This window comes from Nycticebus coucang, chromosome 11 (genome assembly GCF_027406575.1).
Source record: "Nycticebus coucang isolate mNycCou1 chromosome 11, mNycCou1.pri, whole genome shotgun sequence".
Taxonomy (NCBI): domain Eukaryota; kingdom Metazoa; phylum Chordata; class Mammalia; order Primates; family Lorisidae; genus Nycticebus; species Nycticebus coucang.
In genome coordinates this window covers 58,643,785-58,669,553 of record NC_069790.1, presented here as the reverse complement: position 1 = coordinate 58,669,553, position 25,769 = coordinate 58,643,785, and the positions used below count along the sequence as shown (strand labels likewise).

At 38.5% G+C, this 25,769-nt stretch overlaps 1 protein-coding gene across 2 annotated transcripts in view; it reads right to left on the bottom strand.

Annotated features, from left to right (window-relative positions):
• Positions 1-25,769, bottom strand: part of PEX1 (peroxisomal biogenesis factor 1) — a 39,823-nt gene that overhangs the window by 5,702 nt on the left and 8,352 nt on the right. For both annotated transcript variants that reach the window (XM_053608921.1, XM_053608922.1), the window contains exons 5-20: positions 24,992-25,758; positions 21,420-21,539; positions 19,620-19,743; positions 19,009-19,112; positions 18,065-18,147; positions 17,401-17,533; positions 16,705-16,801; positions 14,563-14,733; positions 12,831-12,985; positions 10,997-11,186; positions 10,377-10,543; positions 8,464-8,598; positions 4,398-4,462; positions 2,483-2,625; positions 2,297-2,400; positions 1,293-1,469 (exon numbers count right to left, since the gene is read on the bottom strand). In XM_053608921.1, coding sequence (XP_053464896.1) covers positions 1,293-1,469; positions 2,297-2,400; positions 2,483-2,625; positions 4,398-4,462; positions 8,464-8,598; positions 10,377-10,543; positions 10,997-11,186; positions 12,831-12,985; positions 14,563-14,733; positions 16,705-16,801; positions 17,401-17,533; positions 18,065-18,147; positions 19,009-19,112; positions 19,620-19,743; positions 21,420-21,539; positions 24,992-25,758 — 2,735 coding nt within the window. The remainder of the gene's footprint in view (positions 1-1,292; positions 1,470-2,296; positions 2,401-2,482; positions 2,626-4,397; positions 4,463-8,463; positions 8,599-10,376; positions 10,544-10,996; positions 11,187-12,830; positions 12,986-14,562; positions 14,734-16,704; positions 16,802-17,400; positions 17,534-18,064; positions 18,148-19,008; positions 19,113-19,619; positions 19,744-21,419; positions 21,540-24,991; positions 25,759-25,769) is intronic.

The window sequence follows — 25,769 nt, the reverse complement described above, 5'->3', positions numbered from 1 at the left end:
ACCAGCCTGAGCCAGAGCAAGACCTTGACTCTACTAAAAATAGAAAAATTAGCTGGGTGTTGTGGAGGGTGTTTATAGTCCCAGATACTCAGGAGGCTAAGGCAAGAGAATCACTTGAGCCACGGAGTTTGAGACCGGACTGAAAAAGAGTGAGATCCCTGTCTCTACTAAAAGTAGAAAAATTAGCTGGCATTATGGCTAGTGCTTACAGTCCCAGATACTCAGGAGACTGAGGTAAGAGAATAACTTGAACCCAGGACTTTGAGGTTGCAATGAGCTCTGATGATACCACTCTAGCCTGGGCAACAGAGGAAGACCCTGTCTCAAAAAATAAAAAGATAAAAATATTGGGTGGTGCCTGTGGCTCAGTGAGTAGGGCACCAGCCCCATATAGTGAGTGTGGTGGGTTTGAACTTGGCCCCGGCCAAACTGCAACAACAACAACAACAACAAAATAAGCATTGTGGCGGGCACCTGTAGTCCCAGCTACTAGGGAGGCTGAGGCAAGAGAATCATCTAAGCCCAAGAGCTGGAGGTTGCTGTGAGCTGTGATGCCATGGCACTCTACCGAGGGCAACAAAGTGAGACTCTGTCTCAAAAAAAAAATAAATAAATAAAAGATAAAAATAAAATAAAATGAATGTGAGGAGGAGGAGTATACAGAAAAATAATTCCTAGAAAACATATGGTAAAGGCTATGATGTAACAGAGTTCAAATTATACACTATAAATATTCAAATCAAAATAACTATCTTTAGAGAAAAAGCTGATCCTAAGGTCGGGGTACAGAAAGTACAAGATAAACCAAGAACCTCTTACTGTTATCTTACAAGGAAGTGATCAAAGAATGATGAGGACATATCCCAAATTAAATAATATCCCTTCAAATATTAACATAATTTTGCCAATATCTAGGTAATCAAACTCATCATGATTATCAACTCTCTTAAAAATCCATATATTCCAACTACAGAACATTCAACTAATGGGAAATTTAAAGTTTTCTTTTTTATTTGAGACAGGGTCTTATTCTACTGCCTGGGCTTGAGTGCAGTGGCATCATCATAGCTCACTGCTACAGCCATCAACTCCCAGGTTCAAGCATCTTCCACTTCAGCCTCCCACAGTGCTAAGATTATAGGCATTAGCCACCATACCCAGCCAACTTTAATTTTTATATAGTTTCTCAAATTTGTTAAAAAGTAGTATTTTTTTTAAGGTTGAAATTTTGACACTGAACTACTCTTATCACTCATAAAATGTCATAATAACAATCTTATCATATAACTTACCTGGGGTCCACAGGAGAGCAGCCGTCCATGTAAGGCCTCCAATTGGGCATTGTAAAGGAGAGCTTTCAGATCAGCTCCTGTGAAGGAGTCAGTTACTGACGCCACATGCTGAAGGTCAATGTCATCTGCCAAAGGCAGAGAGTCACTGAGAACGTTTAGTATTTCAAGACGTGACACCTGAAGGAAAAAAAACCTAACTAATTAAAAAATGAAAAATAAAATTAAGTACTATCTTCAACTGCATATTTTATGATTTTTTTTTATACATTAACTTTCTATAGCTAATAAAACTTTACAACTAAGTTGAGAAAGGTACCACCAGTCTATTATTTATTTTCCTTGGAAATTTTTCCTTAACAGAAAGAACCGATGTAGTAAAATGAATGAAAATCAACATTCTTAACTATTCAGTGTAAAAAATTCTTATTCAGACAGTGTTTATTCTCTAGATTTGGGCAAGTGTGCCAAGAAAACATTTCAAAAGGAAAATCAAAATAATTTAAGTTATAGCTGCATGTGACATATATCCAGATACTTTATGCCTTTGTTTATTTGTTTATCTGTTCTTTCATTCATTTATTCATTAGTTTCTAAATTTGAAAACAAGATTTGGAACAACATAGGGCTAGAAACAGTTGAAAATCATATCTCTATGAAACCTGCACATGCTCACTGTTCATATGCTTGATTCTGTATCAGAGTTTTTTGACAGGATAATGGAGGGTGTGATCTTTGAACACAGAATGTGGACAAAGGTTTCTTGCCCTTTTTTTCCAATTAGCCAACATTGAAGGATTGTAAAGTTTTCACTTAGCATGGAAATGGCAAGAAAGGCTTTGCATCTAATTCAGAATCTTTTTATGCTTTGAGCAAACAGTGATTGAAGCCTTTGCCTAAGAAAGCTGGTCTTCTAAGGACAATTGCTATTACCTGGCAGAAGTAAAGTTCACAAGCAAAGAGTGTAGCATTTGTTGGGTTTTGGACTCTAAATATGAAATTGTCACCTGATCAGGAGGAGGACAGTATACACATTTATCTAGTCGACCAGGCCTAAGCAGGGCAGGGTCAATCAAGTCAGGGCGACTAGTAGCGGCCAATACGTAAACACCTGGAAGGAAAAAGAACACTTTTTTTCTAAAACCTGGTGACATTTTGTTATAACAGTGTATTTCCGTATTTATAATTATTACCCTGTAAGCCTTCTACTCCGTCCAACTGAGTCAGCAACTGATTAACTACTCGGTCTGTAACTCCCGTGTTATCATGACCCCTTCGAGGAGCAATGGATTCAAATTCATCAAAGAAAAGAATGCAGGGTTTTGCTGCCTGTGCTCTGGGAAAAATAAACAACATTTCACATTTAAATATTTAAATTCACATTTAAATAATCTCAGACAATTCAGATCACAAAGTAATTATATACATATACAAATATATTAATTAATTAATTTTTTGGCAATGGAGTCTCTATTACCCAGGCTGGAGTGCAGTGGCACGATCATGACTCATCGTAATCTCAAACTCCTGAGCTCAAGTGATTTTCCTGCCTGAGACTCCACAGAAGTGAGGATTATAAGTACATGCTACCAGGACCAGGTAATTTTTAAATTTTTTGTAGAGACAGGGTCTCACTATATTGCCCAGGTTGGTTTTGAACTCCTGGCCTCAAGCTATCTTCCCCACAAAGTACTAGGATTACAGGTGTGAGCCATTGCATCTACGAGCCATCGCGTCTGGCTATATACATTCTCTTAATTACATACTTTTATAATAACATTTTTAGAAGAATGGAACAAAGTAACTTTTTTTCACAAAATAACTTTTCAATTAAAAAATTCCCCATAATGCGTTGTGGCGGGCGCCTGTAGTCCTAGCTACTCGGGAGGCTGAGGCAGGAGAATCGCCTAAGCCCAGGAGTTGGAGGTTGCTGTGAGCTGTGTGACGCCACGGCACTCTACCGAGGGCCATAAAGTGAGACTCTGTCTCTACAAAAAAAAAAAAAAAAATTCCCCATAATGCCATCACATTTGAATAAATATTTTCTCCTTTAAAAACTATCTTTTGGGGCGGCGCCTGTGGCTCAAGGAGTAGGGCGCCGGTCCCATATGCCAGAGGTGGCGGGTTCAAACCCAGCCCCGGCCCCCCCAAAAAAACAAAAAAAATACTATCTTTTGTATTCATATGCAATTTTATATAGTATATGCCATAATAGTTATACTCTATTATAATTAAATTGGCCACATGGAATCTTGATTTATAAGAGACAAATTAGGAATTAGGGAAAAAAGTAATTTAGAAATGTTAAAAATTAGAGATAAATTGGGGTAATTATTTGCTTCATATAAGGACCTACTGAGAATTCTCTGAATAATCACTTATGAATAGTTCCATTGTAAATATAAAACTAAATAATTTCCATAATGTAGTATCTAAAATGTTTTATATTTAAGTAGCACTTGGTACGACAGAATCCTTTTCCTCTAATTCTGTTCCTTGGCTGTGGACCTGGACTGGGTCACACAGCAGGAGTTATGGGCAGGCAGTCAGGCATCATCTGTACATAGTATTTACAGCCACGCCCCACCACTCACATCACAGCTTGAGCTCTGGGCAGTCAGGCAGGCGAGCTGAGCTCCATCTGTACATAGTATTTACAGCCACGCCCCACCACTCACATCACCGCTGAGCTCCACCTCCTGTCAGAGCAGCAGCATTAGATTCTCACAGGAGCATGAACTCTACCATAAACTGTGCTTGGGAGGGGTCTAGGTTGCATGCTCCTTATGAGAATCTAAAGCCTGATGATCTGAGGGGAGCTGAGGTGGTGATACTTGCCCTGGGGGGTGGCTGAAATACTGATTATCATTAGCAGAGGGGTTTAAGTGCACAGAGACCACAACAAATCAGTTGCTTGCAGACTCACACTCCCTCACCATGGAAAAATAGTCTTTCATGAAACTGGTCCTCGGTGCCAAAAAGGTTGGGAACTGCTGCTCTAATTTATTAATAATTCACAGGTTTCACACATCAGTTCTTCATAAAAATCCCCAAAGCACTGAATGGTAATAATAGTTATTTAAAAAAAAAAACACATAGGCAACCAACCTAATAAAAATATCCCGAACAGCTTGTTCACTTGCTCCAATATATTTGCTGAGTAACTCTGGCCCCTATTAGGTAAAATAAAATTAGAGCTGAGATAAAACGAAATTATTTGAAAAGAAAACATAACTTTGATTTTTTACTAAGTCTAAATAAATCCATGGAAATTTTTATTATGATTAAATGAATGCCTCTTAAATACATTTTTAAAAGCAATATGTGCTGTAATAAATATCATACCACAAGTTCTACACTTGGTATTTCTTCTGCCTAGAACATTTGTCCCCAGATATTCTCATGGCTTCTTGCTTCATTTCATTTAGAATTCTGCCAATCTTCAGAAAAACCTTGCCAGACAACCCCATCGATGACCCACACCAGTTACTCCACACTTCCCTGCTTTTCTCCCCATCTGATCCTGACAGATTATATGTTACATGTGTCTATTTGCTCGTCTCCACTAGTAAAACATAAACTCAAAAGGGCAGTTTTGTTCACTGCTAAGTTCCCAATGCCAGAAACAGAGCCTGCCACGTGAGCACTGAATAATCATTTGTTGAATGAAGAAATGAATGTTTAAAAATTTTAGAGACGAAGTCCCATCTATCTCAAATCTCTGGAGATTACAAAAAACATATGTAGAGATGGGCGGCGCCTGTGGCTCAGTGAGTAGGGCGCCAGCCCCATATACCGAGGGTGGTGGGTTCAAACCTGGCCCCGGCCAAACTGCAGCAAAAAAATAGCCGGGCGTTGTGGCAGGTGCCTGTAGTCCCAGCTACCCGGGAGGCTGAGGCAAAAGAATCGCCTAAACCCAGGAGTTGCAGGTTGCTGTGAGCTGTGATGCCATGGCACTCTACCAAGGGCGATAAAGTGAGACTCTGTCTCTAAAAAGAAAAAAAAAAATATGTAGAGACATATGACGTTAGCTAGTATCTTCAATTACTGAAACCAATTTACTTGGACAAGAGTGGAAAAATACATCATCTTTCCTGAAATGCAACTGAAAAACTTTCAAAAGAGCTTCTCTACATATAGCAAAATCAATAATGAGAATAGTCCTTCCTTAAATTTGGATCTCTTAATATGAATAGGTCCTAAAGTAATCTCCAGTGAAAAATCACTACTTCCAAAAGACCAAATACTGATCAGGATGTGTGACCAAAATAACAAATTTCTAATACTCAGCCATCTAGACATCTATGAACATATTACTAATACTAATATATTAGTACTTAATTACATTCCCTCAATACGGTCAGAGGACTACAGGATTAGAGGAGGTTACAAGCAATAACTAAGGTAAAATAATAGGAACAAGGAAACATAATGGTGTCAGTGAAGGAAACCTATCTTTGAAGCATGCCTCCCAGGATCCACCTTGTCCTGCTGAGACCTTTCCACTGAGAACTCAGCCCAGATTGTAATTTCGTTTTTATTTTTATTTTTTTTGGCCGGGCTGGGTTTGAACTCGCCACCTCTGGCATATGGAGCCAACGCCCTACTCCTTTGAGCCACAGGTGCCACCCGCAAATTGTAATTTCAAGGCTTCCTAAAGGGGGACTGGATAAGTGTCCTCCCTAATGGAATAATCCACAAGATTTAATCTTGAAAATTATATGTTTTAAAAAGTAGCGAAACTACATTCTAGCGCAAGTATAAAAAGTCATGGGGCGGCGCCTGTGGCTCAGTCGGTAGGGCGCCGGCCCCATATACCGAGGGTGGCGGGTTCAAACCCGGCCCTGGCTGAACTGCAACAAAAAATAGCCGGGTGTTGTGGAGGGTGCCTGTAGTCCCAGCTACTCGGGAGGCTGAGGCAAGAGAATCGCTTAAGCCCAGGAGTTGGAGGTTGCTGTGAGCTGTGTGACGCCATGGCACTCTACTGAGGGCAATAAAGTAAGACTCTCTCTCTACAAAAAAAAAAGAAAAGTCATGGTTTCCCCAAGAAAAAGGAAGATAGAACAATTTTAAAGTTTTAGTGTTTCCCCACCATTGCCAGGCTATCCATGTATCCAGCTCACAAGACCATGTGATAAAAGCGGGTAGGCAAAACCCAACTATTAAGCTGGCTTTCGGATTATCAATCAGTTTTGAATAAGGATACAATATATGATTCCTTTACCTGGGAATCTAATCACCCTTTGGTGAACTAGTATTACTGGGGTGCTAAAACTGTCCAGCTAAGATCCTAGGCGCCAGGCCACACTAACCTACTAGTGGTGGACTGTGTGAGATGTTACCCAAAACGGTCTGCTAGCATGTCCCTTACTTTCCACAAGTACCTTACACCTGAACAAACTTAGACCAAGTGTGACACAACAAGGGTGACACATAGCCAGCAAGTAACAGAACCATAAAAACCACCTTTCTGCCTCAGAATGGTCTCCAGCCTCTGGTCTTCTAGGTTTCCTTCTGCCTTTAAGTATAGTTTGCCCTTTTATCTGAGTATTTGTTTATTAATATAAGTCTGTTCGCAATGCATGAGGATTTGCCTTAAGCAAGAATATATAAGCCCCGTGAGAGAGGTGGTTCATTACTCAATTTCATACAACTTTAATAAACAGATCACCGCCCCACCAGATTCCAAATGTGAGACTAATCCACAATCAAGAAATGCTGTTGAAGACGTGGAAAATCAGGAACTCCTACACAGTGCTAGTGGGAATGTAAAATGGTACACAAAACAAAAACCAGTTTGGTGGTTCCTTAAAAAGTTAAATAGAGAATTACCCTACCACCAACAATTCCACTCCTGAGTTTACATGCAAGAAAAATGAAAACACGGCTTGGTGCCTGTGGCTCAAGCGGCTAAGGCACCAGCCACATACACCTGAGCTGGCGGGTTCGAATCCAGCCCAGGCCTGCCAAACAACAATGACAGCTGCAACCAAAAAATAGCTGGGCGTTGTGGCGGGCGCCTGTAGTCCCAGCTACTTGGGAGGCTGAGGCAAGAGAATCGCTTGAGCCCAGGAGTTGGAGGTTGCTACCCACGGGAACAGCTTGAGGCTCTGTCTCAAAAAAAAAAAAAAAAGAAAGAAAAATGAAAACATGTTTACACCAAAATTTGTATACAAATGTCAATAATAGTCATAATAGTCAATAGTTAGAAAAAACATAATAGTCAATAGGTAGAAAAAACATAATAGTCAATAGGGGATAAAAACTTTGCTGTTGGGTACAAGGAACACTATTCTGGTTATGGGCATACCAACAGCCCAGACTTAACTACTATACAAGATATCCATTTGACCAAAACACTAGTACCTCTTAATTAGTATTTCAAAAATTACTAGTACCCCTTGAAAATACTAAAAAAAATAGTACCCTTTAAAAGTATTTTGAGGGTGGCACCTGTGGCTCAGTGAGTAGGGCGCCAGCCCCATATACCGAGGGTGGTGGGTTCAAACCCAGCCCCGGCCGAACTGCAACAAAAAAATAGCTGGGCGTTGTGGCAGGTGCCTGTAGTCCCAGCTGCTCTGGAGGCTGAGGCAAGAGAATCACCTAAGCCCAGGAGTTGGAGGTTGTGAGCTGTGTGACGCCACGGCACTCTACCAAGGGCAGTAAAGTGAGACTCTATCTCTACAAAAAAACAAACAAACAAAAAAAAAACTCATTAAAAAAAAAAAAAAAGTATTTTGAAAAGGTGAAAACAACTCAAACGTTTGCAGTGATAAATGGATAAACAAAGTATGGCATATACATACAATGGAATATTACTCAGTCATATTGAGTAATGGAACGAGTACTGATAAACGCTGTGATCAGATGAACTATGAGTCATTACATTTAGTGAAAGGAGCCAGGCCCACAGGTTGCATACCACATAATTCCTTTTATATGAAATAAACAGAACAGGCAAATCCCTGGAGACAGAAACCAGATTAATGGTTGCCAGGGGATGAGAAGAACTAGGATGAAAAAGTCCTGAAATTAGAGAGAGGGGGTGGCTGCACAGCCTTGTGAATGCACTAAATGCCACTAAATTGTATACTTTAAAATGGTTATTCACATTATGTAAATTTTACTACAATTTAAAAAAAAAGAAAAAGTAAAGATAATATGCACAACAAACCTTGACACTAATAAAATTCATTCCACTCTCTCGTGCAATTACCCCAGCTAGTAAGGTTTTTCCTGTTCCAGGAGGACCATACAACAGTATTCCTGTTCTTTGTCGTATGGGTAAGTTTGCAAATAATTCTGGATACTGAGAAACATAAAAAAATAAGAAAAAGAGGTCAAGTTTAAACAGAAGTGACTAAGATCAATATATAGGAGAAAAGTATTCAGATGGTGATAATTGCTACCTTTTTTTTAAATTTCAGGTTAATGTGAGGGGACAAACAACCAGGTCACAATATTTGAATTTGTTAGATAGAGTCGCTCTTGTAGTTGTGTCTGTACCCAAAAGGTGTGCCATGCACCCCTACATTGTGCCCGTTAAGTGAGAGTACCCCCAAAGCCTTCTTTCCCCCCTCCCCCTAACTTGAATTGAAACAAATTTTTCTCCTACATGGGCATGAATTTGATTGTCTCCTGGCTTCATATGCTACCTTTCTTTATAGACAGCAAGCATAACAGTAGAAAATAAAATTCCTGCTAAAAATAGTAAATGAACTCAAAGAAACTGCCATAGATTTTCCCCAAGTGAACCATGGAAGACATTCTAGATAAAATGCATATAAATACATTGGAACTTCTTTCCATTTTTCCTGTCATTTAAAAACACTGTAAAAGTACTACATTAAAACCAATCTTTTACTAAGTGTATCAACTTACACTTTTATAATTCAATGTATAACCAATCAATTCATTCATTACAATTATGCAACTAATCATAAAACCCAATCTTTTAATAAGTATATTATTACTTATTAATATTACTTACACTTGTATAATTCAATGGGGCAAGTTATGACAGCTGTGTCCATTAAATATATTCAATTAAAGACAGTAAAAATTTCCCAAGAGTCTCCAGGCTAAATACGGGATTAAATGCTTCTCAATTACCTTCTAAATCCGACTATTCAGACACCAAGAGAAGTTTTTGAACAGGTGAACCAAACACGAGGTTTCTGTCAGCAATATGTGGGTCTCCTTTATTAGGTATGCTTGCTTGTTCCACCTGCTGGCAGAGTTCCAACTCCCTTCTGCCTCCTTCTAATCTGAACGAGGCCCAAAGTCAGCAGCTATGCACATGGTCTCCATGGACTGCATACAGATGCTAATGATTGATGCCAGCCCTGACATCGGGTCACACCCTGCTGGCTCCTACTTCACATCTGTGTTCTCTCATACAGGCTTCAACTCCCTATCCTGTGCTATGCTCAACGTATCCCATGCCCTCACAGCCACTATTTTCAGGAGTTGTCATCCAGTTTCATATCACCAAGGTCCTTGGTCCTTACTCACCTGTATGTATATCCTTTTACCTATTTGCATGGACCCCTGATCTCTCATTCAAAACACACTATCTCCTAGATTCTACCATCCTATCTTCTGAGAAACAGTCTAAATCTGCCCCCATTACCCTGCCTTGTGCCTGGTCTATGCTGCCTGCCGACTCTGCCTCGCTAGAACTCTCAGAGTCTGCAAATCTAGCTTAATCTACCAGTCCTGTGGATCTCGGTGACTATTACACCTCCAAGTTTATTTCTATCTATTTCTGTTCAAATCCCAGCAGACAGTTCATCTTGCTTCAGGATAATTTGAATGATTCAAGCAAAACAGAATTAATGAAATTTGCATCACAATGTATTTACTGTAACTATTATCTCAGCATCCCTTTAACATTCTTAGGGGCAAGGAATGTATCAAATACTTTTTAAAACCTGCTGAAGCACCAAAAATAGTGCTGGACATTTATTTGGCAACTCAGTAAATACCTGTTGAATCAAATTGAGATTGGGCAAGCAAGCACAGACAGCCAAAGCCAGTGATTCAGTGGTTCCCCTGGGGGTAAGTATTTACTTTTTTTTTAAGTACCTTGGCTGGTAACTGGATAGTGTCCACAAGTATCTGCCGAACTTCACGTAACCCACCAACCTTATCCCAGCCCAGGTCTCTAGGTTTATGCAGGTTGACATTTCGCAGAGATGCAGGAATAAATCCTCGGAGAGCCTTTTGGAAATCCAATGTTGTTAAAACTAATTCTGTTTAAAAATAAACAAAACCTCTTTTGGTAGCCATATTTCAAATATATGCCATTATCTTAGCTATAAATGCTAATTCTTTTTTTTTTTTTGAGACAGAGTCTCACTAGGTCACCCTTGGCGTCACAGCTCACAGCAACCTCAAACTCTTGGACTTAAGCAATTCTCTTGCCTTAAGCCTCCCAAGTAGCTGGGACTACAGGCACTGCCTATTTTTTGGTTGCAGTTGTCATTGTCATTTAGCAGGCCCGGGCCAGGCTCGAACCCGCCAGCCTCAGTACATGTGGCCGGCACCCTACCCACTGAGCTACAGGCGCTGAGCCTACAAACGCTAATTTTTGACTACTTATTCAAATACTACAATGGAATGTATTTAATTCTTGCCTTACTATAATTACATTTTTCCCCAATAGAAAGCAGATTCCAGGTTCAGGATCTGCTAGTAAAACATACCTTCCCTGCTGGATACACTCTTATGAGACAGACAAGAATGTATGGCTCGATCCACAAGCACGGTAAAGTCTCTAGCCACGAACCCTTCAGTTTCTTTAGCTATGTGCAGCAGGTCAAGATCAGTCATCTTGTTTATATCACAGTTCAGTTTATTTTTCATTACATTATGCAGAATTTCATATCTTTGCTCCTAAAGAAAAAACACAAAATTCAAATTTATGATTTCATTCAACTGTACATTTTAGTACATATATTTGAAGAATCAGGTTGACATAATCTATAGTGACAGAAGGCAGATTTGTGGTTGCCTGGGGATGAAGTGGGGGAGGGATGGATTGCAAAAGGGCACTAGGAAATTTCCAAGAGTGACAGAAATGTTTGTTGTCTTAATTGTGATGATGATTGATTTCTTTTATGATATATACATATGGTAAAACGGATCAAATTGTATACTTTAAATAATGTGAGTTTATTGTACTTAAATTGTATCTCGATAAAGTTGTAAAAAAAAAAAATCACATTGATAAATGATTGCCATTTCTTTCTCCAGAGAGAAGGATTTTTAGTGATATATGGTTCCTTTAAGGGCAGTTTTTTGGGCTGGTGTGGTGGCTCATGACTGTAACTCGAGTACTCTGGGAGGCTGAGGCAGAAGGATCCCTTGAGCTCAGGAGTTGAGAGACCAGCATGAGTTAGACCCTGTCTCTAAAAAATATCCAGGCATTGTGGTGGGCACCTGTAGTCCCAGCTACTCGGGAGGATGAATCAAGAGTTTGAGGTTGCCGTGAGCTATGAAGCCACAGCACTCTAGCCAGGTTGACTGAGTGAGATTGTCTCCAACAAAAAAAAGAGATCCATTTTTTGGTTATTATAAAACTTATTTCTAAAAACATATTCAAAGGCTAATATCACTATCATACTATTATACTTAATAATAGGTATATTACTTTTGTTCTTCAGTAAGTCAATTAACACAGGGTCTGAATATTTAGTGTAGATGCTAGGTGAAGATTTTAAACAATAGTTTAAAATATGCCTCAGCATACTTCTTTCAGCTCTCTGCCATAAAAACCCTCAGGAGCATGAATCCCCAAAGAGGACCAAGGACCATATGTGCTGGTAGAAAAAAAATGTTTGATCATATTTTTAAAAAACATCTATCTGTATTTCTCACTTTTCCTTCCCATTCAGAAGAAATATTGCTTTCAAAAACATAATTTCCTTACAAAATATATATTAATATTTCAGACGGTTATAAATTGTAATTTGTACCTCTAGCACAATATGTACCAAATGGTAACTTTTCTTTTTTTTCTTTGAGACAAGACAGAGTCTTTTTTTTTTTTTTTTGGCCGGGGCTGGGTTTGAACCCTCCACCTCTGGCATATGGGACCGGTGCCCTACTCCTCCAGCCACAGGCACCACCCCAAGACAGAGTCTTATCTGTTACCCCGGCTTAGAGTATAGCTCACAGCAACCTCAAACTCCTGGGCTCAAGTGATCCTCCCGCCTCAGCCTCCCGAGTAGCTTGAACTACAGGTGTGGGCCACAATGCCTGGCTGATTTTTCTATTTTTAGTAGAGATGGGGTCTTGCTCTTGCTGAGGCTGGTCTTGAACACCTGGCCTCAAGTGATCCCCCTGCCTTGGTCTCTAGAGGTTAAGATTATAGACATAAGACATCCCACCCACCCAATTCTAAAAGTTAAAATGTTAACTTTTAAATATTCTTAAGATCATTAATAGAAGCATAAGTTAAAGCCATAAATCGTTAATAAAATAAATAATTTCTATAAAAAGGTACATATTTCAATATCTTTATAAGTAATATATTACCTGATTAGGAGGCTGAATGTGTTGGACACACTGAAATACGTGAATTCCTTGAGCAGAAACAAGTAATGGATGTAGAGCATGCTGAGACTGACTTGTGGCCATCAGTGCAACCAAACTCCCCATGGAAATAAATTCTTTGATCGTATTGTTCAAAGCTGGAATCAAGCAGTATCATGTAAGAGCTCATGAAAAAGAAACATGAAATTTTAAAATTATACATTCATTAAAAATAATGATACCCTCAGGTTGAGCTTTAAGGTGGAGTTATGTATGGTATAGCTCCTTCCTGCCTTTTAAAAATTAGTCCATCCCTTCAGTCACTGATTTATCACTTGAGGACCTGGTATGGGCCAAGCTCTACGGGAGGCCTAGGAGATACTGTAAACTCAGACCGTGTACTCACAACAGTGAGGTCGTCTACTCCTAGATCTTATAAAGTAAGTGGGTCACCAATTTTCATATTGTTTTCTGTTTATTAAGCAAAATCCAGCTCATATTCTGATGACTTCCTGAACAGCCTCTTTGTACACAGGTCTTGTCACGTTTGGTATCAAATCTGAAGTGAACTCAGAACTGAAACAGGCATGAACAGTGCCTAGTTGAGTCCAGCCCTGGAGAGCTGCAGCACTCCCTTAACACCAGACTAAGAGACCCAATATTTAAGGTCTAGTTTGAGAGTAGTCACACTAGTTTTACAGATCCTATAAAATTCAAAATTTGGGATTAACACTAGTTTAATAATAACCCAAGCCACTGTGGTTATATTTTGTATCTATTACAGCACTTAAAACCTTGAAACAGCTTAATACTGCCAGACTCTCCAACCTCTCCTGCCCCCCAGTCCTCTCTTCACACTGTAAACTCCAGTCAGTGGAGTATTTTCCCCAACATATCGTGATGTCTTGTCCTTCTGTGCCTTTGCCTGTAGACCACACTTCACTTCTTTTGCTTCCTCATTAGCATGAAACTCCTTCAAGTTAATTTCCATTCCTCCATCAAAACTTAGCTCAGTTATAAACTACTTTGAAAGCCTTCCCTGATAACTCCTTACCCTACCTCACCTTCAGTTTAGTTCAGGCTGGTCTTGAATTCCTGGCCTCAAGCAATCCTACTTCCTTGGCATCTACCAAAGCTCAGCACAGTTATAAACTACTCTAAAAAGCCTTGTATAGACTTTTAGCATAGTCTAGCCTATCACCTCCTAGTTGGTGACCCTGGTCAAATTACTTACTTTCTCTAAACATCCCTTAAAGGGCAGGTGATACATGGCGGCCACCATTAACAGAACTATATCATTCTGTACACAAACCATTTTCTTTCTTCTAGACTTTGAGAAGACAAATATTTGTCAAATGAACAATCTATAAATTAGACAATTTCTAATAAATAAAAGAGAATGAAAAGCTCTCAATACTAACCCTGAAGTTGCAGAATTGTAGGGTACTGTTTTTACTCTACCAATTTTGTTAATAAAAAACCGCTGTAAAATGCTACCAGTGGTCTCAAGAGCAACACTTAATGTAACATAAAAAAAACTATTCTTTGGGGCGGCGCCTGTGGCTCAAGGAGTAGGGCGCCAGTCCCGTATGCCGGAGGTGGTGGGTTCAAACCCAGCCCCGGCCAAAAACCACAAAAAAAAAAAAAACTATTCTTTGAAGAGAGACTTGTGATGAAGACTAAAAGTGCTAACCAACAAAAGGAAAGGATCTTAAGCCAGCAGTGGATGCATTACCATGCGTGAGCCGCTGGCTCTGCACAGCATCAGGACTGTGCTCATGTTCTGGGGCAGCAGGCTGTCCAACGATGAGATCAAGGTCATCCAGCAGAACAACAGATGGCTGCCTCCATGCTGCCTCTGAGAAAGCTGCATCTAGGGTTTTTTGTATGTTTTCAAGCCTTTTTCCTTAATGTAGGAGATATAAAATGGTTTCAATGTTATTCCAATGCTGGGAAAATTCAGGGTGCCCTTTTGAAAGCATTAGAAAAGCTCAATATTGATTTTTTTTTTTTTGAGACAGAGTCTCAAGCTGTCACCCTAGATAGAGTGCCATGGCATCACAGCTCACAGCAACCTCAAACTCTTGGGCTTAAGCGTTGCTCTTGCCTCAGCCTCCCAAGTAGCTGGGACTACAGGTGCCCGCCACAACGCCCGGCTATTTTTTTGTTGCAGTTGTCATTGTTACTTTAGCTGGCCCCCTACCATTGAGCTACAGGTGCTGCCTCAATATTGATTTAACTATGAAAATTCAATGTATTTTTTAATATACCAGTTAACTCGTTAATCACTAACACTGTTCAATACACTCACTGTTCAATACACTTCTTGAGGACTCAGTAAGTGCCAAATTTTATAAAACTAAAAAAGGAATTTGCTATTATAATTTTTGTATGTTATGTATTTATTTATACCCAGTCTCATTCTATAGAGAATTTCCAATAGCTTATAATAAAATAGTTAAATAAAAACAGGATGTGGGAAAACATAAATGAGAATAAAGGATCAAGATTCAGATAAAATTGAACGGAAATGTAGTCGCCTAGAAACCCCACAGCTGCTATATCTGAATCACAAATTTGGCTTTGAACTTTCTGTGAGTTACCAAGTTAACTTTCAAAGAATAGAAAACACAAAAATTCATAAGCCTTTATAAAGACTTCCTGTTACTTAGATCTAAAGTAAAGTCTTCACTTAAGGCTTCCCGCAGGACTCAAAGATGGACAGAGCCTGAAAACCACCATTATTGCAGATAAAGTGATGAGTTTTCAAAGGCTATTTCCGTTCTTATCATTTACCAGGTATGAGATTGAAAGTATAAAAACTAGTTGGGACCATGCTGTAGTAGCAGCCAAGGGAGGAAAGCTAACCATTTTGAGTTAATTTAATTGAATAATTAACAATGTAAATGCCTAGAATTTTAAAAAATACAAAAGTATGGATACTACGTGAAATTGTAAGTCTCCTCATTGTCCACAGCCACCCGTGTTCCCTTCCCTAAGGCAATCACTCTATCAGTTTCCCATAGTAATTTAGAGATCATTTGTACCACTACAGTATATTCTAAATACTTTCTCAGCATGGTGTAAGTTGGCATTTCTAGGAATATGGTCTGTGAGTTTTGGCTATGAAAAAAAAAGCCTCCATCAAATATGGAGAGTTTTAGAAATTTTATCAAAACGTAAGAAAGGGTGGCGCCTGTGGCTCAGTGAGCAGGGTGCCAGACCCATATACTGATAGTAGTGGATTCAAACCCAGACCCGACCAAACTGCAACAAAAAAAATAGCCGGGCATTGTGGCAGGCGCCTGTAGTCCCAACTACTCGGGAGGCTGAGGCAAGAGAATCACCTAAGCCCAGGAGTTGGAGGTTGCTGTGAGTTGTGATGTCATGACACTCTACCAAGGGTGATAAAGTGAGACTCTGTCTCAAAAACAAAAACAAAAACATAAGAAAGGCCAAGACTTAAAATTTCTAAGAAATTTCAGTCACTGTATAATAAACAAAAAAATTAAAGATTAGATGATATTTGTGTTTATCATATTAATAACAACATTTCCATCTTTCTACTAAAGAATGGATTCATGTAGGCCAGGCCCGATGGCTCATGCCTGTAATCCCAGCACTCTCGGAGGCTAAGGTGGGGTGGATTGCTGGAGCTCACCAGTTTGAGACCAGTCTGAGCACAAAGCAAGACCCCATCTCTACTAAAAATAGAAAAACTGAGGCAAAAGGATTGCTTGAACCCAAGAGTTGGAGGTTGCTGTGAGCTATGACGCCATAGCACACAGCACTCTACCCAGGGTGACAATTTGAGACTCTGTCTCAAAAAAAAAGAAAGAAAAGAAAGGATTCATGTAGTGTGTTACCATATTCATACCTCGTAAAGCTTTACAGTCAACTATCTCCACATGGGCATCCAGAGAGTCGAATGCTTCTTTACAGACCGCTTTGGCTAATGTTGATTTTCCACTTCCCTAGAAAATAATTTTTCATAAGAGTTTGCAATATATTCAATCACAGAAATATCTTCTGTCATTGTGGCAACCACCAAGATTCGGACTCCTCAATCAATAAGTATACCTCACTGTAGAGGCTGGGCCGAATATGCAGGTGTTACAGAAATATAAGTCTCTTCCTTTAAACTGGTAATATGCTAGAAGCTGGCTACACCCAGTGTCCATTACAGTGCATAGACATAAAATACTCATAAAATTCATTTTTTTATAATTTCTTAAACAATCACTAATATTTAAATTTTTACCTTTCAAAATAGATAATGCATCACTAAATATTAATAGAAGGGAATATAAATATTAAATAAATTTTCTAGATAAATGAAACTTATTCTCATTTAATTTCATTTTTTTTTATCCCCTTGGGTAGAGTGTTACCCTTTGATATAGTAATTCATTATCATTCCCCCAATACCTAATAGCAGGCACACAAAAATATAAGTCAATAAATGAATGCTATCCATATCTCATATTAATAACCCTATATAATATGTGATTAAAACCCAAAGAAAGAGAAATTAAAAGTTATTCATGACAGTGAGCATATTTTAAGTACACACCTTTCCTCCGGTAAGTAAAAGGGCTCCATTCCTAAGTCCTGCCACAAGGGACATCAGCTGCCGCGACAAAGGGCGCCCCAGGAGGCTATGAGTGATGTGCTCCATGAAGGCTTTGCCTAAGGAGTTCACTCCTCTGCAAAATACACAAATTGTTACATGATAAAAGACTGGAGCAGGATAAAATCCAGCTATCAAAAATGCTAAAACTTTCCTTCTCAGTCTAATTAATGAATTTTAAAAGAGTAAAATCTTAGAAATTCTCTTTTACGCAAGACAATGAAAATATTAATGCCAAATCTGATTCCTAACATATGCAGTAACTAAAAGTTTTTCCCTAATAGAACTCCTTAAAGACTCTGTCTTAACACAAATACCCCTAGTGACTTTTTGTTAGATAATCAACATAATCGCAAATTATCAACTCTCAAAGAAAAATTTCTAGTAAGCTTTAGATTTGTAGTTATCTAAGAAGATTAGGCAAATTACAATACTAAACGAGGTGTGAAGATAGAGACAATCTTTGGAAGAATATCTACTAATGCATTAGGAAGACAACTCATTGACATTAACATGCACTTTAATATTTACACGCGAAAAGCCTGCCGGACATAGTGTCAAAACACGTCTCTGTTTTAAACGTACTAGTTTGGCCATAACTTCTTACCCCAAAGAGTTCAGCTTTAAAAAAGGAAGAATAAAGTCAATTTCCTCACTGTTTTCTTCTTTTACCATAGCATCTAGAAGGACCTATGGTAGCAAGGAAAAATCAGTTTTACATTTCAAAGTATGTCTTTTGCCTGTTTTTTGAGGGTCCCAGAAAACTGAACTGCTGATTCTGTTACGCCAGAGAGAATAGATAAATTATACATGCAAGGTAATTATTTAAAACACCCTTGACAATAATAATTTATTCATCCAGGGAACATAAATATTTATGGTCAATAAACAGAAAGAAAGTCAGCTTAATACATTTAGCAGATATATCTTTATGTGCAATTATAATTTGTGTCAGAATTACTCTTTTTGTATTTTCTCTGAATTGTATTGCTTCAATTATATTTTAAAAGTAAAGAAACAGTGTCTAGTTACAAACCACTGAAATTCTGAACTAGAGCATTATTAATTCTATAATGACAAGAATGAATAGCCTAACTAAAAAATAATATTCTAAAAAGACCACTTTTAAAATACTTCTGGAAGAAAAGTGATCTGATAATATTTGTGTCAAGCTGAGAATCTAAGAACTGTCAAAAAAAATGTTCGGCAAACTTACATGTAAAAATAGAAATTTTTAAAATCACACCCTTAAAACTAAGTTTTCTTTTGTTTCAATAGTAGAAGAATTTTAAATCATAATCCATTTGCGAGTTAAGACAATTAACTCTATTGTTGAAGCTTTATTGTGCTAAGACATTCATCTCTAAATAATTTGCATAAACAATTTTAAAAGATTATAGAATAAAATATTTTAAATCAAGTTATTCCTTACTCTTATTGTGTGGGTTTCTAACATACTTCAGGATACAAGGTGTTAAAAGGAAATTCATACTTTATTAATAATCACATATGGCGCATTGTTTTAGTAAATATCCAATGGTTTGCAATTACTTGTATTGTGGTCTTCTGTAGCAGATTGGTACTCAACAGAAAAATATATTTTTCTTTTTCTTTTTCCCAAGAATGAACTATACTCAGAGAAAACTCCTTCAACCCTATTAAAAAGAAAGTAGTAAATGGAGAGTTAGTATGAAACTGAGATGAAATAATTTAACAGTTTAAATGTCAAATGTATTTAAATTAAAGGCATTGTTCAATATGTAAAATCTACTGTTCAATTTTACATATTTCACTGTTCATATGTGTCACAGGTTGGAAAAACAATTAAAAATGCATGATTGGCTAGATAGAGTGGTTCACACCTATAATCTCAGAATTTTGGGAGGCTGAGGTGGGAGGATCGTTTGAGGCTAAGAGTTCAAGCCTGGGGCACCCCCTCTCTACAAAAACCAAAAAACTAGCCAGGTGTGGTGGCACACACCTGTCATCCCAGCTATTCAAGAGGCTGAGGTGGGAGGATCACTTGAGGCCAGGAATTCGGGGCTACAGTGACCTACAATCATGCCACTGCTCTGCAGCCTGATGACAGAGTCAGACCTGTCTTTAATAAAGCAAAAAAAGAAGTATTTTTTAAAAAAAGTCAAAGTAACAAATTTACCCACCATCTTTAATTCCCAGCTGAATAACTTCTTCCTCTGATATTATCAAAGGAAGCATGGTGGTGGTAGACTGCTGGAGCCATGAATAGAACGCAGATTTTACATCTTCTTCACTAATGTCCCTAGGCTGCCAGAGAAAAGAAAAGAATAATGACGAATTATCCTCATATCTGAACTTTAAGTCTTTTTTTATATTTTATCCTTTTAATAAAATGTAAATCTTTCCAAACAAAGGCAGAGAATGATCTTCATATTCTATAGGTACAGATTTGGGATTTTACATTACAGTTAATACACATACAATGAGTACAGTGGGGCCTGAGCAATATTTATGTTAAGCGGAAGAGTTTTAAATGCTCCTTTTCTGTGAAACACAAAACATAATTTGGCTCACTCAATACCCACTCCAACCCCATTCTCTCTCATTTCCCTCCACTGTAGAGGAGAAAAGCAAAATCCTCAATTCTAGGCTTGGAGTTGTGTGTGGATGTGCGTGTGTTCACTTTCTTGAATATATAATACAACAGTAATTTTTCTCTTTTAAAATTTGTGGGAACTGCTAACTCAAACTGATACAAATGGTAATACTATATTAAAACAATTTTGTTTTGTTTTGCTTCTGAGACAGCATCTGACTCTGTTGCCCAGGGTAGAGTGCAGTGGTGTTACTTTAGCTCATTGCAATCTTAAACTCCAAGGCTCAAGTGATCCTACTGGCTCAGCCTCCTCAGTAGCTGGGACTACAGGAATGTGCTACCACATCTGGCTAATTTTCCTATTTTTTGTAGAGACGGGATCTCACTATGTTGCTCGGGCTAGTCTTTAGTTCCTGGGCTTCAGTGATCCTCCTAAATAGGCCTCCCAAAGTGCAAAAGAGGCAACGATGCCTGGCCTAAAAATATCGTTAAATTAAGTTCAATATCTCATTTCCTGACCATACTAGTTTCCAAAGAAATAACTGAGTTGAAAAGTAAAACAGTCTAGTACTCTTTAAAGCTGCAATATTAATATTGAAGCAAGGCAGACATTTTTAAAAATTACATGGGTACAGCAAAAATATCATTCCCTTAAAAGCCAAAATTATCCAATTTGCATTGGCACAACATATATATTTATCGTTTATTAAAGACCTTTTGGCTTTTGAACAAATGAAACACAGAACTGCTATATGATTCAGCAATTCTACTCCTAGGCATATAACCAGAAGAACTGAAAAGAGGAACTCAGACAGATACTTGCACACAACGTGTGCGGAATTACTCACAATAGCCAACAACCCAAGTGTCCATCAACAGATGAATGTACAAAAAAAAGTGGCACACACAGAGAATATTAGTTACCCATAAAAAGGAGTAAAGTTCTGACACATGTTACGAGATAGATGAACTTTCAGTATATTAAGTCAGATACATAGGACAAATATGTGCTTTCACTTATTGGAAATATCTAGAATAAGCAAATTTGAAGTAATACATAGATTAGAGGATATCAGGGGCTGTGGAGAAAAGACGAGGGGTTATTGCTGAATGAATATAAAGTTTCTATGAGGGTGATGGCAAAATTTTGAAAACAGTGGTAATGGTTGCATGACATTATTAATGTAATTAATACCCCTTAATTGTACACTTAAAAATGGTTAAAATGGCATATCTTATGTTATATATATCTTAACACATGTTAAGAAAAGACTTCTTTGTCTTTCTATCAAAAAGAAGTACAACATCCTTATCACTCAGCTAAAGCAACCAGAAAATTTAAAACACCTGTAAGAGAATTTTGACATAATATATATATTGAACTCACTAAATTCTCTCTAGGTTGTAACTTCAGAGATCTGGGAATTTTAGGAGTAATTTCCACTGGAGTTATTCTGACTACTGCATGCATTTCTATATTTAGTCTCTTCATCAGGTCATCTGGCATCTGAAATTTAAAAATACATAAACAAAAACGTTAAGTATATTCAAAGCTTGATTGGGAAATATTTCATAGCATAATTCGTATTCTACGAATTCAGGTGAAATTATAGAAGCTATCCCAGAAACCCATAGTTGTCATGGTCCGTTTGGGCTGCTATATCAAAATACAATAAAATGGGTGGCTTATCAACAACAGAAATTTATTTCTCACAGTTTTAGAGTCTGGGAAGTCCAAGATGAAGGTGCCAGCAAATACGGCATCTGGTGAGGGTCCTCTTTACAGACAGGGTCTTCTTGCTATATTCCACATTGAGGAGGGGATAAATGAGCTCCCTTGAGTTTCTCTTACAAGGGTACTAACCCTGTTCATGAGGGCTTCACCTTCATGACCTACTCACCTTACATAGTCCTCATCTCCTAATACCATTGCCTTAGAGATTAGGATTTCAGCTCATGAATTTGAGGGGGGACGCACAAACATTCAGACGATAGCAATAGTATATAACCAGACGGATGTGCAGATACTACTATACCATAAATATTTAAATTTTCCCACAGATTTATTTCCTTCCCTTCACATATTCTTCAGAATTAGAGCTTTAAATAACTGTATTTGACTCTATCCACAAAAATCATCTTTTAAACTACAGTACAATTACAGTCAAATTAAACGTTATTTGCAATCTTTAAGCAGTCTTCATCTATGAAAGCTGAGAGCCAATGAAAAAGCTGGAATGGCCAAAGCCCATCAGTCAATGTGCAGGAGGTGCCACTAAATCCAGACAAAAACTTAATCGAAAAGGCAAAGGGTAAAATTTGAAATATACTAAAAGTGACTGAATTATATACTTTAAATTTTATCTCAATAAAGGATGTTCAAAATTTTTCTCATCTCAAATATAAACACTGAAAGTCATAAAGGCAACTCTCTTGGTAGAAAAAAGCACAAAATAAAAACTCTAAGGTGCATATCCTGACTTAAAAACTTAAAGAAATCCACTATACTTCACAGAATAATAAAGGCTCAAGTCAATGTTAATTTGTTAGTCATATCTCCAAGTGATTTATTTTGATCTTTCAAGTCAAGCCTGTTTTAGTATCTGATTTCAACTATTGTCACTTCTCATTGCCTATGGCCCTTCAATCTTTAAAGTAGAGAGGGAAGTGCAGACTTCTTACTGCTTTCTCAACTTGGTTCCCAGGCCTGCGACCATCAGGACTTTTTCACGCTATCCTCACCACATGATTTCAAGGAAACAAGAGGATGTGTCCATCTAATGGCAGTACCAACTGAATCTTAATGAGTTCAGCATTTGACATTCGGAATTTGAGGATGTAGTGGTATCTCTTAAACTGACAGTTTAAAGCTAACAGAGAAACAAAAGAAAATCCAAAAATAAGAAGCAACAACTTCTCCAGATGAGAAGGAATAAGCAAAAGAACTCCAGACATATAAAAAAATCAGATTGAAAGGATACCCCCAAAAGAACACAATAACTCCATACCAATGGAAATCACCCAAAATGAAAATATTGAAATGACCAAGGAAGAATTTCAAATATGCATTGTAAGGAAGCTTAATGAAATACAAGAGAAAATAGAAACCCAACATAAAGAAACCACAAAGACAATGCAGGAAATGAAAGAAAAATTCATTGAAGAAATTGAATTATTTAAAAAAATCAAGCAGAGCTTCTGGAATGAAAAGTTCATTTCGGGAAATAGAAAACACAGTGGAAAGCTTTAAGAATAGGCTAGACCAGGCAGAAGAATCTCAGACCTACAAGACAAAACCTTTGAATTAAACAAGTTAGTCAGGGAGAAAGAACAGGGAAGTAAGAGGAACGAACAAAGCCTATGAAAAATATGGGAGTATGTAAAGAGGCCAACATAAGAATTACAGGAATCCCTGAGGGTGAAGAAGAAAATACACAAGGGCTGGAAAACCTATTTGAGGGAATAACTGAGGAATATTTCCCAGGTCACGCTAGAAATCTGGACATCTAGGTACTAGAAGTACAACAGACTCCTGGGAGAGTCATAGTCAAGAGGCGATCACACGACATAGAGCCATCAACCTGATGAAAGTTAATGTGAAAGAGGAACTCCCACAAACGGTAAGGTGAAAACATCGGGGAACTTACAAAGGAAAACTCATCAGACTAACTGCACCAACTGAAACCTTACAAGCTGGAAAGGACTGAGGCCCATTCTTAATCTTCTGAAACAGAGTAACGGCCAGTCTATTATGCATCCTGTATTCTAATACGAGGGAGAAATAAAGACTTTTAACATTTAGCATTAATATTTGAGGGGTGAGGATAAGGAGGTAGAATACTGGTTACCCTGTCCACTTCCTCTCCAAGTTATACTCAAGTTAGAGAGCAGATCTCAACAGGCTAACCCATTCCTGGGTGCATTCCAGCCCAGGTGCCATCACAGGGAGCAGGAAGGTTATCTCATGCCACGGATTTCTCTCTACACTGGGCATTTCCCCCAGTATGTAACAAGTTCTTTCTTCACTTTCAAGAACTTGGCAACAAATCTGCAAACATTAAGACCCGTGAAGCTTTGTAGGGCACTCTGAGCTGAGCATGAATCCAGAGCCAATATGTCTGGGCTTGAATCCTAGTTCTATCACTTATTAGCTATGCAACGTCAGGCAAGTAATTTTGACCTCTCTGGGCCTGTACTGTCCAAGCTTATTTGGCCATAAATACATAATCTTTACCTGAACTTGGGCTTTGCCCTAATAAGCAAAATTGTGCCCCCCCCACCCCAGCCCAGAACCTTTAGATACTTTCTTTCTTTTTTTTTTGTAGAGACAGAGTCTCACTGTACAGCCCTCGGGTACAGTGCCATGGTGTCACACGGCTCTCAGCAACCTCTAACTCTTGGGCTTACGCGATTCTCTTGCCTCAGCCTCCCAAGTAACTGGGATTACAGGCGCCCGCCACAACGCCCGGCTATTTTTTTGTTGCACTTTGGCCAGGGCTGGGTTTGAACCCGCCACCATCGGCATATGAGGCCGGCGCCCTACTCACTGAGCCACAGGCGCCGCCCGATACTTTCTTTCTTATTGGCTTTCAATTTATATACAAAATACTTTTTTTTTTTTTTTTGTAGAGACAGAGTCTCACTTTATCGCCCTCGGTAGAGTGCCATGATGTCACGGGACTCACAGCAACCTCCAGCTCTTGGGCTTAGGTGATTCTCTTGCCTCAGCCTCCGGAGCAGCTGGAACTACAGGCGCCCGCCACAAAGCCCGGCTATTTTTTTGTTGTTTCAGTTTGGCCAGGGCTGGGTTTGAACCTGCCACCCTGGGTATATGGGGCTGGCGCCCTACTCACTGAGTCACAGGCGCTGCCCTATATACAAAATATTCTAACTAATACTTTTGAGGAAGTTTAAGCAACATAAAATTTCCCCCCAATAATTTACAAAACTTCCACCCACCCAGACTTTCCCAAGATGGAGAACTTCTATACTTTTGGTATATTTTATGGCATTCTTCAATTCTTCAAGTCCATTCCAGACTACCTGTAGCACACAGGCCTTACCAGCTTCTTCACTATGATCTGAGTTAATGTCTTTTTGATCTAGTAGGTCTGACATCTGCTTCTCTTTTTCAGGTGACAACACATTTTGCTTTGTTTTACTTTGCCATTGCTTTGGAGAAAGTAGCTTAACCAGCTTTCCATAGGTCACAGTGAAGCTGGGCTCCATATCAAAATATTCCTGGTCCCACGGAAACACATGGACTGCACAGTGTTTGTGAAAGACAGACGTTGCTGATGCACTGCGTATACTGGGAGGTTGAGATTTACATACTCTGAAAATATTATCTAGAGGAACCACCTCTGACTGTGCATTTCTGAATGCACTAATCTCAGTTAAACCCCAGGATGTCTCCGGTTTTTTCTTAGATCCAAAAGAAAAAATGTTTCCTATCATAGTCCATAAGCCTGAGGTTGATGATGAGTTCACCAAAATCTCTGATTCTGTTTTATTAGATCCCATGACTTGTACAGTATTTGACTGAAGTTGCTTGGTTGGAATTTCCTCTGTCATTCCTTTTTGGTATCCCCCATAATTATGAAATTTCCCACAGGCATCCTCTGTGTTTGCAAATGCATTCTTCTTGGCTTGGCGTATCTTTGGCTGAATGAGGAGTTTGGTGTCAGCTTCCAGCCTTCCGTAAGTGGCAGGTGGCATTAGTGAAACTGTGTAGAGA